At 43.8% G+C, this 20,220-nt stretch overlaps 1 protein-coding gene across 1 annotated transcript in view; it reads left to right on the top strand.

Annotated features, from left to right (window-relative positions):
* The window catches only part of NAV3 (neuron navigator 3), a 289,038-nt gene that overhangs the window by 187,863 nt on the left and 80,955 nt on the right, over positions 1-20,220 (top strand). The window contains 4 exon segments of the mRNA XM_015415209.1: positions 3,435-4,143; positions 9,454-9,942; positions 16,999-17,040; positions 19,533-19,690. Coding sequence (XP_015270695.1) covers positions 3,435-4,143; positions 9,454-9,942; positions 16,999-17,040; positions 19,533-19,690 — 1,398 coding nt within the window.

Here is a 20,220-nt window from a genome sequence, read left to right as displayed (position 1 = left end):
TCTTGAGTGGACACTCTGCCAGAGGCTCAGTGAAAGAAATTTGGGGGGGGGGGGTATTTTCCCCCCATTGCTGGTCCCTATATTGGGGTACAGACTATGGTAACATAATCATTATACTTGACCTGCGTGAGTCAGGTAGAGTTTCAGAAGCCTTCAGTCTGCACAGTAGGGTTTGGGTATATTCATAATGGATTATTTAAAATCCATAGATGAACCACAGGCAAACCAATGGTGGTGGTGGAAAGTGCCATCAAGTCACGTCTGACTTATGGCAACCCCATGGGTTTTTCAAGGCAAAACATGTTCAGATGTGGTTTGCCATTTCATGCTGGTGTGTCATGACCCTAGACTCCCTTGGTAGTCTCCCATCCAAATACTACTAGCTGGGGCTGACCTTACTAAGCTTCCGAGATCTGATGAGATCAGGCTCACTTGGGCTACCCAGGTAAGGGCGTGCAAATCAATAGAGTCAGTTTATGTATTTGAAATACCAATAGAAACATGAAATGCAACCCTGTAATTATTCCTATAGTCTTGAAAATTTTCAACAATTTTCAATAGAAGCTATAAAGTGAATCAAATTTAGCTATATAAATGCTAAGTATGATTGTGATGGGATTTTTTCTTTTTACTGCAAACACCGAACACTTAATAAAGATTGGATATGCTGGAATAGACTTTACAACAATGGATGCTAATGTAGGTGATGATGCGTATACCCAGTACACCTGTTTCAGAAAAATAATAATTTTGAGATAACAAATATGTGTCAATTCTTTGAAAAACAATCTGTGGCAAGCTTTAAAAGCATTCCATTGTAGAAAGGAATATGGAAGAAAACATGAGCAGTGAAAGACAATATAAGCAATGTAATATAATGGAGTAGATTTGTTGTGATGCACAACCATAGTTCCTGCATACGTGGGGTTCTCCATTAATTTCAACTGAAAAGACAGCTATGAGCCACATCACAAGTTCTGCTGCGTCTGTGGATCTGCTCATTTCCCCGTGATAAGAGTATTTGTGTAAATACTTTTCTTTTTGGCATCTGAAGCATGATTGAATTCTTCATAGACCTCTGCTTGTCTTTCAGGTGAAATGGGATGTGGGGAAGGATTGGATACACCTAGTTGTCTTTTTTTTTTTTTTTTTTAAATCAAACCTATTTGTCGAGGTGTGCTGGCAGACAACAGCATTGGGTGAACGGTGATCCAAAGAGCATGGTCAGGGTTCGGTCTAAGGGTTGAGCCAGTAGGTCAGAATGCTGGCACAGAACAGGTTGATGAGCAATCCAAAGGCACCAGAGTCTAGCAGTCCAGGAGTCAGTCATGAGTGAAGTAGAGCAAATCCAAGAATCATAGTCAGGAGCGGTTCGAGAGTCACAATGGCAGAACTAAATCTGGTTCAAGAGTTGTCAGGATACAAGGCAGGTTCAGATGCAGTGATTGGAGGTAATACAACTCATTGCTTCCATGCCTAGCAGCCTCTCTTGGCTGGTTTTTATAGCCATCTGTTTAAGGATCATGCTTGCAGCCAGCTGCTTGGGAGTAATCCTGCAACTACTTAAGCAGCTGACATTGGGCCAGGAGGCATGCACTTTGTTGTCTCTCCTGTAGTTCTGCGGTGCTCTAAGAGTGTGGGTGATACTGGAGGGCTGGAAACCATCAACTGAGTTTCATCTGTTGATTCAGGGCTGAAGGGTGTTGGTGGCTCTGTAACAGCTGTTGGCTGTGAATCCTGACGGGCTTGCAGCTCATCTTCCAGCTTGCTGGCTTCTGCTGACTCAGAGCTGGCTACACCGGGCTCCTGTTCTCCTGAGGAGTCCTCTTCTCTGGAAGGGTCCTCACTCTTGCTGGGCCCTGGCTGACACTATTAGTTAAATCACAGGCTCCTTCCATGTGCTCACTGTCTTTATGATGGTACAAATTTCTTCTGTCAGAGAGGGGATGAAGGAGAGCATGTTAACATGAGAGCCAGCATGATGTAGAAGATAGAGTGTCAGACTAGGATCCTGGAAGACTGGAGTCTGAATTCTCACTTCTACTATGGAAGTTCAGTGGGTGGCCCATCACCTACTCTCAGTCTGACCTACCTCACAGGGTGGTTGTTGTGAGAAAATGGAAGAGGGGAGAATAATGTTCTAAGCCTCTGAGTTCCAGCTCAGGAGAAAAGCAGGATATAAATAAATAAATAAATATGACCACAACTGAGGAAAGGGTTAAGATTTAAGAGAACAGTTCAAAGAAGTTTTAACAGAATGTGATTGTCAGATGAAAACTATAAGATGATGGAACCTATAAAGACAGGACAAAGAACAAACATGTCTAAAGAAACAGCCATGTCAGACAATTCCACTGGCACAGACAGTAATGACAATGTAAGCTGAATGTGTAAAATGCCTCTAAGTTATTGTGAAGGAAATCACATACTCCTTTCTATTGAGTTGAAAGGGTAGTCCTAATAAGAGTGGAATGTTAATTACAAATGAGTTTTAGTGGTACTGTTTGATTTAAAAAAATCAGCATCTATGTTTCAGCAAATGATATTAGTTAAGCCTTCCCCATCTCATATCTGTAACATTTTCCCTTCTTGTGTGTCTAACCCCATGTAGTAGTGTGGATTAGTTCCATCTAAAATGGAATTCAAGGAGAAATCTATGCTGAAATTGTTTCCACGTTTTATAGCTTCTGGTTTTGATCCTGTATAGGCAACGACTGCAGATATTTTCAGTGTTCTGCTCCTCGCAGCAGTTCTTTCCAATTCTGGGACATACATGTAATCAGCATGTGACTCTCAGAGACTGCTTTGGGGATGGGGAATGGGACAAAAATGCCTTCCCCTCCCTGTTCCATCAAAAAAAGGCAGTTTCACCCCCTTCAGCCTATTACTCTATGTGGGTTCTACAGTTGGAAAGGACTGCTGGGGGAGGGGCATGGAAAAGATCCATGACTGTCAGTGTCTTTTGCTGATGGATCACTGGATCCAACCTTCTGTCTTCTGTGCTGCCTTCCTTTGTAACTGACATATTATGCAGGTGCGAGATATTTTGTATATTCATACCTCTATCACACCACACCAGTCTGCTGCAGCTTTGGTGTGAGTGAATTACGGCAATTATGGCCCATGTAATGTTCGTGACAAGAAAGGGTAGCAGAACCAATAAAAGTGGCCGCAAAAGGATGAACCTACCAGCATTTCCGAGGCAGTCTGTTGCCCTTAACAAGGTAAGCAGATTTTGGGGGGTGGGGTGGAATTCTGTCTGAGGGTTTTGGATAATTCCCATCATGTCTGACAAAATGTTCCAGTAGGGGCTAAGTGATGCACTGCTCTTAAGCATGAATAAAACAGCATAATGCTACTGTACCTGCCATATTGTTACTGAAAGTCTGTTGGTACAGATATGAAGGATTACAGAATTGTACCTTTTTTGTCAGGAAAAACAGATGATGTGAAAGCTTCAGAAAAAGTCAAAACTCCCCTCAAAGGACCCTCTATCCAGCGTTCTCCTTCAGATGCAGGGAAAAGCAGTGGCGACGAAGGGAAAAAGCCTCCCTCAGGCATCGGCAGGTCGACAGCAACAGGTTCCTTTGGCTTCAAGAAAACGGGAGTTGGATCTTCAACGATCATTACTGCGAGTGGGGCAACTATAACAAGTGGGTCGGCCACTCTGGGAAAGATGCCCAAGTCTGCAGCTATCACTGGAAAGTCAAACACAGGGAGAAAAACCAGCCTAGATGGTTCACAGAATCAGGACGACGGCGTCTTGCACGTGAGCTCAAAGACCACCCTGCAGTACCGAAGTTTGCCGCGTCCTTCCAAATCAAGCACAAGTGGGATTCCTGGCAGGGGGGGACACAGATCAAGCACTAGTAGCATCGACTCCAATGTCAGCAGCAAATCCACCAGTGCTGCAGCCCCCAATAAACTGAGGGAGCCCACGAAGATTGGCTCGGGCCGCTCTAGTCCCGTGACCATTAATCAGACTGACAAGGAGAAGGAGAAGGTGGCCGTGTCCGATTCTGAGAGCGTGTCATTGTCCAGCTCTCCAAAATCAAGCCCAACGTCAGCAAGTGCCTGTGGAACTCCAGGCCTCAGGCAGCCAGGTTCAAAATACCCAGATATTGCTTCGCCCACATTTAGAAGGTAAGAGATTTTCTGAGAAGTATTTAGTCATGAAATGTATGTGTGTTATGTGCCGCCAAGTTGCTTCCAACGTATGGTGACCCTACAAATTAATGCCCTCCAGAAACTCCTATCATTGACAGCCTTGCTCAGGTTTTGCAGACTGAGGGCCACTGGCTTCCTTGATTAGGTCAATCCATCACATTTTGTGTCTTCCTCTTTTCCTGCTGCCTTCAACTTTTCCTAGCGTCATTCTCCCCCCCCCCCACCTCGACTCTTGTCTTCTCATTATGTGATCAAAGAACAATAGCCTCTGTTTAGTCATTTTAGCTTATAGGGAGAATTCAGGCTTATATTAAAATATGCATATTATGATGATAGCATATGTTATATAACAGTGTTGGGAGTTCTTTCTGCAGTTGACAAAACACAGGAGGCGTGCTCAATGTCCTTCAGTGCAGACTGCTAATACCTTTTAACTCCATTTTAGTATTTCCTGCCAGGGTGAAAAGGGGTGGTGTCATGTCAATCAGATTGGCATGACTGTGCCCATAAGATTTGAGGCTAGTACTGAAATTGCTGCTGGCCTAGCAACTTCTGTAGCAACTCCGAAATACAGTTCACAACAACAAACTCTTTAGTAAGATAGGGACTGCAGCATCAAAAGACTCATGTAAGAAGGGCTGGGAAAGTAATTGGCCTCCAAGACCTGGATTTTCCCAGTTAAGATTCAAAGGGCTTTTTATGCTTGCCAGTTAAGTAGTTGGAAAGTGCTAGTCCCAAGGCCTTTCCTGGGCTTTCCTATCACAGGTGTTTTCTGCACAGGGAGGAGCTTGTGTGGCTTCCCTGTTGCTGCTGTGGCTGCTGATACAGTACAGTGGCAACGGGCCACACAGCAGGTCTGCTCTTAGTTTCCCTTCCTTAGCTCCCTGTGGGAGTCATTCTGTAACAAGAGGGACTAGAGACTTACTTTTTTAAAAAAAAATCAAAGTTGGGAATTCAGAGAACCTGATGGACAGATTGTTATGACATTATAACCATTATAACTCTGTCATGTGACAGAGTTAAAAAAAGGCTCCCTGGTGGCAGAGTGTGTGTGGGGGATGGCCTCTGAAGGGGACTCGGGAAAAGAAAATGTGGCTGGTGTGAACAGGACTGGCATAAACAAGATCCAAACTTTCCCGTTCACCTGGGTGCCACCAAGGCTTTAGTGTGATCTTTGTGGAAGATTGCAGGAAAGACAGAGAAAACTCAAGAGAAACTTGGAAGCACCACGGTGTTTCCCAATAGCCTCCAGGCTGCTAAGTGAAAAGGGACTCCTTTTCTCCAATTTCTACAGCTGCCCTTGATGGCAGGTCTCACTGGCTTCCTCCTGGGCTGTAATCCACTCTCAGACTTCTTCTGTTCTCCCTCCTTTTCTTTCCCTCCCTCCTTCCGTCACTCCTCAGGCAAAGGCAAGTGTTTCTTAGTCAGAGTCAGGGGCTGTTGGGAGGTAGTACATAATCTTAAAATAACTGTTATAGAAAATTTAGGTCAGTGTTAATCATTAGTTCTACAGAACTATGTGCTTGTGTGTGTGCACGTGTGTGTGCGTGCGTGCTTGCACACTCTGGTTTAATTTAGGTGAAGATCAAGCAGTATGTAGTGGTAGAAAGTACAGCAGAAAGCTGCTTACAGAATAAACTTTCTTATGCCAGAAACTCCTACACAATGACAAAGCAGATGTTAATCTGAACTGTCAATACTAGGGGTGTGCAAAAAATTCGGATTCGGCCGAATCGGACAGAATCAATTTCGGCTGGCAGTAAGACTCCTGCATGTCAGTTTCGTCAGTAGGAGCCCATTCCGTCTTTCCGCCAGCCGAATGTCAATTTCAGCCCCATTATATCCTATGGGCCATTAAAGTCAATGGCGAAAACATAGGATATATTCTGGGGGCTGGAGGGGAGGCTGGAGGGTTTGAGGGAGAGGCTCCAAACTCACAGGGTAGCTGCTGGAGCCTCTCCCCAAGATACCCACCAAGATTCGAGAACATTGGAACAGGGAGTCCAATTCTACGGGCCCCCAAACAGGTTGCCCCCATCCCCTCAATTGTTCTCTATGGTGGGGGGGAAATTACCTTTTCCCCACGGTGCTGTTAGTGGCTCTGGGAGAGAGGGGGGTTGAGGGAGGAAAAGAACTGAGACTTACTAGTGATTTCAGCTCTCATAATTTATTTCAGCTCAGAACAAGACGAGAGTACCCAGCTCGCAGGCTGGTTTATACGTGCACAAACCCCACTCCCCAAACACACCCACACACAAGTGATTGGCTATTTACAGTAGCCAAGAGTTCCATAGGCTCTCGTCCAGGAGCCTAGCCTGCTGATAGGAGTTGACTAGGATCCGCTTGTCCCATTGTTACTGAGAGCGAAGCTCAGCCGCTTTGCCTGACCGTGTGGCGAAATGGCCGCACACACGGTCTGAGATGGATACATTACAAGGGAGAGGCTCCACATTTTCAGAGTAGCTTCGGGAGCCTCTCCCCACATACATCCCCATGCCCCAAAGCAATTGGACCAGTGGGCCCAATTCTATGGGCACCCAAACAGGTTACCCCCATTACCTCCATTGTTTCCAATGGGGAAACCCAGCCAGCAACACTTAAGGCAGGCAAGCAGGCAGCACCCAGCAGTCAGACTCTCCCAGAGAATCTCAGTCTGGGAGGTGCTTGTTTAACTGGCCCCCCCCCCCCCCGGTTGGTCTTTTGGGGTTTCTGTGTGGCACTGTGGCATGCTTGCACTGCCATAGTGCCACTTGTTCTGGAGTGTGACACTTGTTCTCATGGCAAACAGGCACCTCCCAAGACAGTTCACTTTCCCTGAGATTCTCTGGGAGAGTCTGACTGCTGGGTGCTGCCTGCTTGCCTGTCTTAAGTGCTGCTGGTTGGGTTTCTCCATTGGAAACAATGGAGGTAATGGGGGTAACCTGTTTGGGTGCCCATAGAATTGGGCCCACTGGTCCAATTGCTTTGGGACATGAGGGTTTATGTGTGGAGAGGATCCCAAAGCTACCCTGAAAATATGGAGCCTCTCCCTCAAAATCTCTCCCTCCCAGAGCCACTAAAGGTTTGGTACAGAGCCAGTTTGGTGTAGTGGTTAAGTGCGTGGACTCTAATCTGGGGGAACTGGGTTTGATTCCCCACTCCTCCACTTGCACCTGGCTGGATGACCTTGAGCAATCCGTAGTTCTGATAAGAGCTGTCCTCGAAAAAGAGCAGTTTCTGTCAGAGTTCTCTCAGCCCCACCTACCTCACAAGGGTGTCTGTTGTGGGGAGGGGAAGGGAAAGAAGTTTGTAAACTGCTCTGAGACTCCTTTGGGTAGTGAAGGGTGGGGGTATAAATCCAATCTCTTCTTCTTCTTCTTTGCTAGGGGGTCCTTTATATGGACAGAAGATCCCCAGAGTGGGCAAGGTTTGGCCATTCTGGTTTTGGATTGGCTGATTTCAAGTTAACTGCTGTCAAATATAAGTGGGAAAAATAACTTGATTGGGCTATTGTGAGCCAAATCTGCATGTGCACAAAGCGCCTGAGTGAGGCAACATGACTGACATACTTTAATTAGGTTGAAGTGAGCCAGATCTGCGTGGACATAAAAAGAGTGGGTGAGGCAGGATAGCTCCTGAAGCAGGAGGGAGGGCAAATGAATGACTTGAGTGCCCTTCTGCATTAAGTAAAAATGGGGAAAAACAGGAACCAGGAGTTGGTCAATGAAATAACAACATCCTTGGGCTGGGCAGACACCTTTGGAATATATCAGGATGTCAGGTGATGTCCTTAGCATTGAATTTCATTTTTATTTTTTTGTTCTTGAGCAAGACATGCCACAGAGCAGGGATTGCACTTAATCAGTTTTTAATTCCAGCACACGCTTCCTCATCTTTCCTGGGATTTTCCAATGTCATCACTGAAACCAGGTGCCTTTATGAGACTCCCCAAATTTCAGATCCCCTGGCACTTAGACTCTAAAAGGGGGTGCCGGTTAAAACAACTGTCCAAAATAAAAGGGGGACCCTACTATCCAAGGGGGTCTCAGCTGGAGGAGGTGGGGTCCTTACAGAGCCAGGGAGGCAACTCCTCTGCAGTATCAAATTGGAGCCAGACCAATCCAACAAAGGTTGGGAAATTGTTTGCGCACCAGCTGATTACTTAAGCAGCACTCTTTCCCCCAGTAGCCAGGAAATACACAGATGGTAGGTTGCTTTCCCTCGCATGCAGTCTCTTGCTGAACTGGAGCAATGGGATTTTATACACAGGCAAAAGGCCCAATGAGAAAACTTAGTGGTTTCTTAAAATATGATGATTTCCTACAAATGAATTTTTTAGAAATAAAGGAAAGTTTAATTGTAATGTTGCCAGTTTCTGCATATATTACAGAATAGGAATTTTGAAACCCATTAACTGGATATTCCGCAAGTTATTAACTATTATGACTTTGCAGGTTCCGATGCTATTTGTGGTCAGGGAATGTTGGCAATATCTCTTATCAAAATTAACTGGTTTTAGCAACTTGGGATACATACCCATGTAGGAGTATAAATCCATTGTAAACTGGCTAAAACTAAGTCAATGCTGCCCTCTTGTGGCCATATACCAGTAAAATATTTTTGCATCGTATTTGTCAAGTGTGCTATTTTGTTAAATATAAAATTGATGGTGCTGATTATTTATTGTTTACCGTAAATTCAGGAGATGTTTTATGTATAAGATTACTCTCACATACTATATTTTCACAACTTCAGAAAGAACTTTACGAAATAAATTTATTTCCAAAAGCTAACTTAAAGTCCTCCCAAAAATTTCACAGTTGCACAGGTGGAAGATAGTGAAGGTAAAACAAATATACATACATATAGTCCTTTGTGGGGGGAAATTAAATATTTTAAATTGTAATTTTAAATTATAACCAAAGTAGCTGCTAATTGAAGATTTAATAACGATGGCTTCACTAAAGAAGCTTTTAAAGTCACTTGTGGATTTGGGTGAAAATTTAATCTTTTTATATCATTGTGTAACAGAAGATTGTTGTGGTTTTCATCTCTGTGGGAAGACCTGTACTTCTGAAAGTACAAGTAATGAATGAGTACCTTGGAATTCGTACTCTGAGTATATCCCAGACATACAAGGCTTAAGTAGATTGACCGCGAGAAGCAATTAATTGGGGGGAAGGCCTTATAGCAATGGTTTTCATTATGTAACTGCCTTTGTTTCTTGATATTATGATGTGAAACTTTTATGTTGACATTGGCTTCCCTAGAGAACACTTAACCCTTGCTTTTGTTTTTCCTTTGCAGGTTGTTTGGTGCCAAAGCAAGTGGCAAGGCTGCCCCTGCCCCAAACACTGAAGGTGGGAAATCCACAGCTGCCATGCCCAGCCCTAGCACCACATTAGCCCGGCAAGGCAGTCTGGAGTCTCCGTCTTCAGGTACAGGTAGCATGGGCAGTGCAGGCGGGCAGAGTGGCGGCAGCAGTCCCCTCTTCAACAAACCCTCGGACTTAAATGCAGACGTTGTCAGTTTAAGTCACTCCTTGGCGTCCAGTCCAGCATCAGCCCATTCGTTCACCTCAGGTGGTCTGGTCTGGGCCGCAAACCTGAGTAGTTCCTCTGCAGGCAGTAAGGACACCCCCAGTTACCAGTCAATGACCAGCCTCCACACGAGCTCTGAATCCATTGATCTCCCTCTCAGCCATCACGGATCCCTGTCTGGATTGACGACAAGCACTCAAGAGGTCCAGACCCTTCTCATGAGGACGGGAAGCGTGAGGTCTACTCTTTCAGAAAGGTGAGCTAATCCCATAGACAGGTATCTCCATAGTGGTCATCAGGTAAGAAAAACAGAAACAGCAAGAATGATTATCTTAGGAGGTAACACTGCTGTGTCATCAGACCTGGAGCCTGATTTTAAGGAGAGAAATGATAATGTAATTGGACATAGTTTTGGGCAGTACGCCTGTTCCAAAGCACTGTCATACTTCCAAAGTCCTTGTTATTCAGCAGAATAACTGATACTACTAAGAGCTTTCTAACCATAATTTTGTTCCATATTTTGTTCTAGAGAAACATACGCCTGGGGAACTACTATCAGTTCCTATGTGAGGTTCATATTAAGCAGCAGTCACTTGGTGCTTCAAAAACCCATTTGACCAAGGGATATTATTGTACCAGCAATAAGTATGCATGCACATGTACATACCCACAAAAGTGTTCTTTCTCTCAAATACACTCACCCCTGGAACAATAACATCTATTTTGCAAACTGGAAAAACGAACTCCATTACACAGTCTAGTGAGGCTTTATGTTGGTAGAGCAGTACAGCTTGGAGTAAATACTTGAAAATTAGGCCTGGTAATTATAATAGTGAAACAGGATTTTATGTAAACTGTTACATTAGTCTGAAATTCTTCAAAAGTCTTTTGAAACAGTTAGACGATTACATGCCATCAATAAAAAGTCACTGTTTTTCATATCAAAACTTTTAACTGCCTATCAACTGTTGCTTTTTTAATCTATTGCTTAAGTGTCACTTTTGAGAACCATTCCATTGTATTACAATCCTATTCCCTTTTTTAAAAAACGTCCTTCTGAACAATTCTGATTTACACAACCATGGAGTGTGCCTTCCTCAGGCAAACTATTCCATCCCCAACAGAGAATGCTTGGGTACAGGCAGCTGTCGCTCCTGTTCATTTGCATGGTAGCACTTTCAGAAGGCTTTGCTCAAATGAGCAAAGCTGTTGTAGCAGAGCACAGCAGATGTGGCCCAAGATCTTGGTAACTGGTACCTAGCCAATGGGCTGACTGCAGAGTGGATGTACGATGCATATACACTAGCTCTTTTCCAATAGTAGCAGAGCCTGCAGCATTCTGTACCAACTGGAGTTTCTGAGGGCAGTTGCATGTAGAGTGCACTACAATAGCCTAGTTTTGATGTCATTCTGGCATGGATCCATATGGCCAGATCAGCCACATCAAGGCAGGAGGCAATCTTCCAGGCTAAATGAAGATGCTAGATAACATCTTCTGCCACTAATTAACTTGCTTCTCCAACAGTAGTGCTGGATCCAGAATAACCCTTAAGCTCTTAGCAGAGTTAGTAAGGGTCATCTGAACTCCATTAAATATTGGTAAGCACCATTACCTTCAGGACCTTAGCCTTCCCTGCCAGCATTACCATCTTGTCAGGATTCAATTTCAGCTTGTTCATTCAGCCATTTTATGCAGTCAGGCAGTAAATCAAGGCCTCTCTTATATTGTCAGGCCATTTGGCTAAAGGCTTCTTCCTGTGTATGGGTTCGGCAATTATACACGTATGCTGAACATAGTAGGACCAATAGAAATGCTTCCAAATTTCTTTTCACCTGAATCTCCCCCCCCCCCGGACCCAATTTTGGAATTTTGCCTTACCTGGTGTTATTTTTGAGTAAAACCGAAGTATCAGGACTTTCCCATTGTTCAGTTTGTATTTCCAAATTCCACACATGGGTTTTGCCACAGCTTTCACTCCATTCATTATAGTCTTTCCTCCCTCCATGGTATTACTGATTGTGCAACAAGCACTGATAAAATACTGCCAAGCAGAAATGTTGATGTGATTGTATGTACAGTTGAATGAAGATTCTTTTTGTATGATACATGTGTGCAACAGCACATGTGCACACTGGTAAAACAGCACACATAAAGAAACATCATATAGTCATATGAACAATAATATCAAGTTTGCTCTTTGGGGACAGTACTGTATCAATGCATGAGTGCATCAGTAATGCAGCAAGGGTAGAGTGTAAGATGCAAATAAACTGAAATCAGCAGCGAATGGAAAGCACACTACATTTCCAGAATCAATTTTTAATTATTTATTTATTTAGTAAATTTGTATGCCATCTCTCCAGACTTCTATGAGACAGCTTACTATGAAAATAATTTTTTTAAATCATGACAGTAAAACAAATCACACAGTAGGACAAGTCAATAAAACGAGCCAAGCCAGAATAAATATATAAGAACAGATCAGTAAAACCATGCCGATAAAAACAGGTCAAGCCATTTAAAAAATCACGGCAAAACAGTTCTTCATGAGCAGCGTAAAATGAAACACTCCTCAAACTAGGAACATACCATAAAGCAACTACCAAGAAATCCCTTAGATAGAAGTGTTTGTAAAGAGATATGCATAAGCCCGATGCCTACAAGAAAGTAGTTGAGCCTCAAGGTGCCCTCCACTTGAAAAGCTCTTCGGTTGCCACCCACCTCACCTCAGTGGGCAGGGACACAAGAAGCAGGGCTTGAGAAGATGTTCTTGATTGGCAGGTTGGTCAATTTTAGAAATCCTTTTAGTAAAAGCAATATTAAGGTAGACTAGAATGTGACACAGAGCAATCTTCTGAAACAATAGGAGGTTGGAACCGAGGAAATTGCAGTCCATCTCTGCTAAACACATAGAATTATAGAAAATGTATAAGAGGCAAGATTCTGATGTTTCCATCAAGTACTGTAGACCGAACAAAGGAAGCCAGTGAATACAGATTAAAACGAGTCAATTTTTAGTCAATTCAAGCTTACATTTCCTGTGAAAATGTGAATATGGACAGAAAGGTTCTTTAGGGAATAAGATGTGGGATCTAAATTACAAAACATTAAGCACATTTAAATCCCATCAATATCAATAGCACTTCAAAACCTTTAGCTTGCTCTCGTTTGATGAGCTCACTACTGTTTTCTCTATAGCAGCAGGTACATGAGACTAAAGGTTTGGGATTTTTTTAATGATTTGACTACAAAGAGTAGAACTTGTTTAAGACATGGTCTTTATCTGTAGGCTAACCTAGGCCCTGGCCACACAGCCAGGAAAATGCGGGGGGGGGGAGCGTGGCTGTTTGCCCCGGGGCAAAATATCGCGCTGCTGCGGGATCAGACATCTCGGCGTGATCCCGTGGTTAGGGTGAAGGTGCCGATCACATGAGTATCTGCACCTCCACCGAGAGCATCCGGCCGATGGGAAGGGGACGGAACAAGCCGCCGCCTCTTGGAGGGCTGTACACAGCCCACTCCGGGCAGGGTCCGTGGGCCGCTCACAAGGAGGGGGGAGTAACCCGCCAGATCTCCCCACCAGCAGCCCTCCCTCCCTCCCTTTCCAGGAAATGCGGCCCGCTCTCCACCTGGCCGCTGCCGCTCACCCCCATCGCAGCCCCCCATGGCCCTCCCTCAACTCCAACGACACCGCACATCTTTGTGCGCATGCGCTGTTGGGCGCTTCTGGAGGCACGGGGGGGACAACCCGGCGGACGCTGGATGCCACGGGAGTCTGGCAGGGACGCGATAAGGCGCCCACTCTTGCCGCGCGTTTCTCAGAAACTAGTATCTCGGAGGTAATAGTTTTTTACTGCGCGTCTTTGGAGGGTAGTCACGGGTCAGCCACGGTAGCTCTACGCTCCCCAGATGTTGTGGTGAGATCACGCCCGGAAAGTCTGCCTATCTTCTGTCTATGCAGCGTGGCTAATGCTCCGTGTGACCGCAGCCCTAGATGAGTTTATAAAAAATAATCTTTCCCAGTCTTATCAGAACATATTGTCTGCATATAATGATCCTGGTCAGGTATTTTTGATTTGAAAACATTTAAACAGTTCATGGTGTAGTGAGAGCCAGCTTAGTGTAGTGGTTAAGAGCAGTGGACTCTAATCTGGAAAGCCAGGTCTGATCCCCCATTCCTCAACATGAAGCCAGCTGGGTGACCTTGGGTCAGTCACAGCTCTCTCAGCCCCACCTACCTCACTGGGTATCCGTTGTGGGGAGAGGAAGGAAAGATGATTGTAAGCCATTCTGAGACTCCTTCAGGTAGTGAAGGGCAGGGTATAAAGCCAACCCTTTTTCTTTTTCTGTTTTATTTGTGACCCAAGGCTCAAAATATTGGGGGTTATTGGACACTTGTTTGGTCACAGAAGATGGTTGGTGGGCTGCATGCAGCTTGATGGGTCCTAAGTTGTTCAGCCTTGCCTTAGAACAAACAAGAAATAAAATACATTATTTTGGTGAGGTATTTCACCCCACATGGATGCTTTTTCTGCAAAGAAAACTATTTGTTTGACGCAATCCCGTGCAACTGGACTGGTTTTAATGATGCTAGCCAATGCTGGGGTTTCTTTCCTGGGATTTTTGATGTAAGGGATGGCTGTCCACATAATTTGAATTGTCATGCAGCTGGATTTGGGTAGAAGCCAAACTTTTAGGAAGTGTAAAAAACACTCAAATTGCAATGGACTCGAGAATTCTAAAAGAGGCAAATAGTATTAATAGTGTTGTCACTAATTTCATTATCCACCATCTCCCTTCCTGTGCCAAGAAGACTCCATGCCCATCTAGGCATCACACTGTGTTACAGTGGGATACGTGTACCATAAACACCTTGAAATGAAAGTCAGATCCCCTGTACCAGACTACTTTTGATTAGGGTTGCCAGCCCCCAGGTCCAGGTGGGTTTTCCCCCACTTTTGGGGGTTCCCGTTTACCCCAGCCAACTGGTGGTGGCACTTGGGTTGGGGTTTGGGAGCGGGGTTTGGGGCATCCCCACCCCCCCAAACGAGTGAGGAGGGCACCTGACAACCCAACTTTTGATTAATTATATTAAGTTCCTAATTAATAACTTTGAGAGTAGATAAAAGATGAGGTTTGTATCTCTGTGAGCCTGGTGAGATTAAGCAGAATTATGCCCCTTCTGTACTGGCTCTCAGCCTGATAACCCAAAACTGGTTTCCAGGTCTCATGTAGGGTTTCCAGTCCTCCCACTGTGCCAGGAGGCTTCCTGTCTGCAGCCCTCTTTGCCCATTAACACTCAGAGTAGCGGCAGGAGATAAATTAAAAAACAAACAACAAAACCCTGGCATTGTCTGCGCTGCTACGTCTGCTTTTGGGGATTCTTACAGGTGATTCCTAGGTCACTTCCAGACATGGCCTGGCAACCCTAGACGTTCATGTCTTAAACTGTCTTTGAACAGTTGTCCCATTTTGGCAAGAGGTGTGATGAAGAATTAAGAAAACCACAGCACTATTTGTGTTGAAATTGCTAGCATGACACTCTTGGTGTAGCCCTTGGGTAGCTGGGTCCATGTGCATGTTGCAGAACCTCTATTAAGAAATCCTTTGCAAATGTGCTATGTAGGGGTTAGTTATATAGCAGCTGACATACATGTAACCAATCAGATTTGACTACCTGATGACATAATTGATGGCAAATGGGCCACCTAAGTTGTTCTTACTCTGTCATATTCATATTTGATATGTGGTCTGTGATTGGCTAAAGTCCTTAAACTGGCAGGCACAGGCATGCACGCGCGCGCGCACACACACACAGAGTAAAAGATAGCTAAAGTTAGGGCATTTTCCAAGAAGCTTTTCATACCCCATAAAAGCCCATTTTTTCGTTTCAAAAATGTTCAAGTACAAAAATTTGGTGCATCACAAAGATCTGTCAATGGGAATTACTGCATCTTTCCCAAGAGTAATAGTGTTCCGCAGTTTGATGACACTTTGACAGCAGCCCACTTACAAGCACAGGCATAAATGGTATAGTAAGTAAGGGAATTTTTCTTTTGTTGCTCTGTCCTTTAGAAACATTTTGAGCCATGGGACAGTTGAAGAAATAAGGCTTATCTGTGAGATCTTAAAAGGAGCAAGAAAAAGTGTATAAATCACTAAGATGCCATAGAAAGATTTCCCTGTCTTACCTGATGGGCAAGTCAGAAAACTACACGATATGAGGCAAATTAATTTGATCTCTTGAAGACAGACATTCTGCACTATGCTGCTACAGCTTGGATAGGATGACATGTTAGCATTCTAGCCTTTTCCATCTATGTTCACACTCACACCAAGAAAATTAGAATTCAGGTCAGGCCCGATATCTTCTGCAAATATTCCTGTACATGTGATTTGCCAAGTAGCTCCTAAAAAAAGTAATTTTTAATGCTGGAGTATAGTTACCCAGATTTTCATAAGGAATGAATTAGAAGGTCTGTATATGGTCTTCCCCCAAAAAATCAAAGTCTAGACTCCATAGACAGTAATGGGAATACGATGAAATAGCTTTGTAAGTAAATGGTTGGTTTTCTTTACAGAAATGTGGAGTCCCCGAGTATATACGGAACAAGACAACTTTTGCACTCCTCCATTAGAGTTTTCCCAGAAAGAATACATTAAAGTAACACTTTGTGATCTTTGTGATGCAAAAACACCTTTAGAATTATAATTCTGAAACTTTCTGAGTACGGCTTGGTGGATTGCTTAGGATCGGAGTGTCTCAGGCTCAAATCCCAGTTCAACCATGAAGCTCACTGGGTGACCTTCAGTTACTCACTTCTATAAGGATAACACAGAGTTATTGTAAAGATAAGAGGAAGGAGAGCCATATATACTATTCTGAGCTCCTTTGAGGAAGGATGGTCTAGAAATCAAATGAAAAATGAATAATATCTCATAAGAACATAAGAACATAAGAGACGCCAATGTTGGATCAGGCCAAAGGCCCATCCAGTCCAACACTCTGTGTCACACAGTGGCCAGAAATACCAGTGCCATCAGGAGGTCCAGCAGTGGGGCCAGGACATTAGAAGCCCTCCCACTGTTGACCCCCCCCCAAGCACCAAGAAGACAGAGCATCACTTGCCCCAGAGCCCCTAGCTATACCTTGTGGCTAATAGCCACTGATGGACCTCTGCTCCATATGCTTATCTAATTCCCTTTTGAAGCCGTCCATGCTTGTAGCACCCACCACTTCCTGTGGCAGTGAATTCCTGTTTTATCTCCTGTTTTATTGTATGTCCTTAGGGGTTTTCTTTGTTTTAACAGCATGCAGCTTGACAGAAATACACTACCAAAAAAGGGATTAAGGTATATAATGTTTTATTCAGCATGACGGCTGTTTTTCTGTTGTTCTGTAACTTTTTGTTGCTCTGTATCCTGTCTATTGAACAACGAATAGAATTTCCACTTCTATTTTAATATGCTTTTAACATCAGAACTTTTCTTTCTGTTCTGGCAGTGTGGATCGCTGGAATAACAATTGCCATCTACACTCTCTTGAAATAACCATGCCTTCTTTCATTATTGAGAGACAATTCCTTTTTTTAAAAAAATCTCAGGTGCTTTTACCTGACTCTGCTTAAGCAAAATTCAGTGACACCTGGAATTGTGCAAAAATCTCCTGATGATTTCTGCTAGTATTTTTAAAAACACTTTCCGGGTGTCTTCAAAGGCATCAGACATTTCGGCTAGGGTTGCCAACCTCCAAGTAGGGGCTGGAGATCTCCCAGAATTACAACTGCTCTCCAGACTCAATAAATCACTTGTTTATTGTTTTAAATGTTTATTCCACTCCTAGAAAAAATGCCTGCTTTGGAAGCTGGACTGCATGACATTATACCCTACCGAGGTCCCTAGCCTCCGTAATCCCACCACCCCCAGGCTCCACCCTCAAATCTGCAGATATTTTCTGAACCAGGAGTTGGCGACCCTAGTTACAGCTGAGAAAGGCGTGACTATGTTTGCTTTGATGCCACTTTGGCAATTCTTCTCAGTAGTCTCTCTCTCTCTCCTCCTTGTCTTCTTCCTGGCCCACAGCTACTGACTGATTCCTATACAACTTCCCCACTTACTCTGATCAATGTAATCTGTAGAGCTTCCGGCTTTAAACTCACAGTGTTGCCTGTCATCCTAATGTTGTCCTCATGAATATTTTCAGTCAGAAAAGACAGAGGACTTGGTGTTTCTACAGTCAGCAGTTTCATCTTTCTCCCCACCCTGTTGAAATTAGTGTAGCCTCACTAGGGCCACTGAAGGAAAGTATAAATAGCAGGCTCTTGCACGTGGGCATTAAGGGGGGTGCTTTCCCTAGAAAGAAATACATGTGGTTAGTGTTGCAACTGCTGGATCCTGCTTCAGATCTTGCATGTCCTTGGCAATAAGGCTCTGTTAAAAAAATAAATAAATCTGATCCTCCAAATGGCTCCAGTCAAATGTTAAGACTTAGTAAGAGAGTCTCCAATACTGTTATGGGAGAGGTCCTTTTTACACACAGTCAAATAATTGAAGTAAATATTGACCTTATTCTTGTTAACAAAATAAATAGTAAGATGGCAGATTGTAAGGTACAATTGTGAAGTTAATGTGACAAACAAACCACTAAATGCTTGTTGAAGGATTTTTACCAAAGGGTATCCACCAATCATCTAGCCCTGTATGTACATGTAATGAGGTCTCAAAATCTGCAGTAATAAGGGAAGGTCCCCATGCACTCAAGGAACCCCAGCAGCAATAGCTGGCAAGGGAAATCTTGTGTGAGTTTTTGACTAGCACTAGGTGAATCCTTTGATCCCCCTGTTGAAGCCTGTACGGCAAAATTTGTAGGGGCTTTGTATGACAATAAAGCGATCACTTATCACCTGGCATCTTTTCTCCCTTTTTTGGTTTGCTGGCACTTTGCAGGGTGTAGCCCAGTTTTTCATTCTCTTTTGAAGTTTTGGACCACAGGTTCGGGTTCTTAAACCCAAGCACGTTTTGAGGTTTTTAAACCCAAATATGTTTCGAGGCTTGTTAGGGGGGGGGAAGGGGCTGAGTGAAGCTGGTATGCATTCACTCACAAAGCTCTAGGTTGAAACCTGAACTATCTGAAATTCCTGCACATGCTAACTTGCCATTTTAATCCATTCAAGAATTTGCCTTTCTCTGTCCCTGCCACGGAGTCTAGCCTGCAGGCTGCAGTACACCACAGCATCTGGCAGCCACATCCAAAGTCAGAGGGAGATTTTGATTTTCAAAGCTTTTGTTCTGGCAAACACATTTCTGTATAAGTGAGTATTCCCCCCCCCCCCAACCCTTCAATCTGTCCATTTCTCAGGGCAGGACAGAATAGCAAAGGAATTTACTAAGAGAATGACTCCAAACTCTGTCCTGTCAGATTGTCACTAACAAATATGAGTCTCTTTTTTCACAGCTGCTTCTCAGTTTCTGCTGCTTTCAGTGTGTTTGTGCTCCTCTACAAGATGTCATGTGGGGACCGGTCACTGACCTCACTTCTCTACCAGTCTTTCTTCCAGCCTGTTAATGTGCTTGAAACTCTCTTTTCCCCCCTATGTCTTGTTCATGTGCTGGGTTTTTAAGTCCCTTCCAAACAGCTTGACATTTTTCTTTGTCTGATTTATCACCACATGCAGATTGTTGTTGTTGTTTTCTTGTGCGTTCTTTGGGGGACACAAACCCCAGAATCCATTTGAAATGATGCTGTTATTATTGCCGTCAAGCAATATACTTTTTGGTTAAGCCTTGCTCATGTTTTGGTCTTTTGCTGTGGGGGGCTTAAGTGTACTAGCTGTGGTGTTTTTCAGGTATACCCCATCCTCTCGACAGGCCAGTCAGGAGGAAGGGAACGAGTGGCTGCGATCCCATTCCACAGGAGGACTACAAGACACTGGAAACCAGTCTCCCCTGGTGTCTCCTTCCGCCATGTCTTCATCTGCCACTGGGAAATACTTTTCAAACTTAGGTACAAAAAGAAATCATTTTTTTTTTTAATGTATAATTATAACTTTCTGTGACTGGGCCACACTGACGTAGTCTTGAATTACCATGATCTGCAAACTCATTCTGAATTGTTGTCAACTCATTATTTTCTGTACCATTGTGCCATCATTTTTCACATTTGTCTTGTGTCATAAAAAAATACAAGAACTAAAAACCAGTTGTCGTACCAGGCTGTCCCATTGACACATTCAAAATTGGGGTGGTTGTTCCCATCTTGGAAGAATTGACATAGGAAGATTACAGTACCGTGATGTAGTATGGATTTTATTGTGGTTTTAAATGTTGTTGTTCTGTTACATGTTTTATTGTATTTTATAACTCGGCTTTGCTGCATGTGAGCCGCCCTGAGCCTTTGGGAGGGCGGGATACAAATCAAAACATAAATAAATAAATATTGAGATTTCCCAGTAGTAGCATCCCTTTAACACTAGATTTCCAGCTTTCTCCCTTCCTCAGATACATATATGATGAACAGAACTTTGACTCTCAAAA

This window comes from Gekko japonicus, unplaced genomic scaffold, assembly GCF_001447785.1.
Source record: "Gekko japonicus isolate JY-2015 unplaced genomic scaffold, Gekko_japonicus_V1.1 scaffold118, whole genome shotgun sequence".
Classification (NCBI taxonomy): domain Eukaryota; kingdom Metazoa; phylum Chordata; class Lepidosauria; order Squamata; family Gekkonidae; genus Gekko; species Gekko japonicus.
Note: the sequence above shows the minus strand (reverse complement) of the source record. Positions and strands in the feature narration are given on the sequence as shown.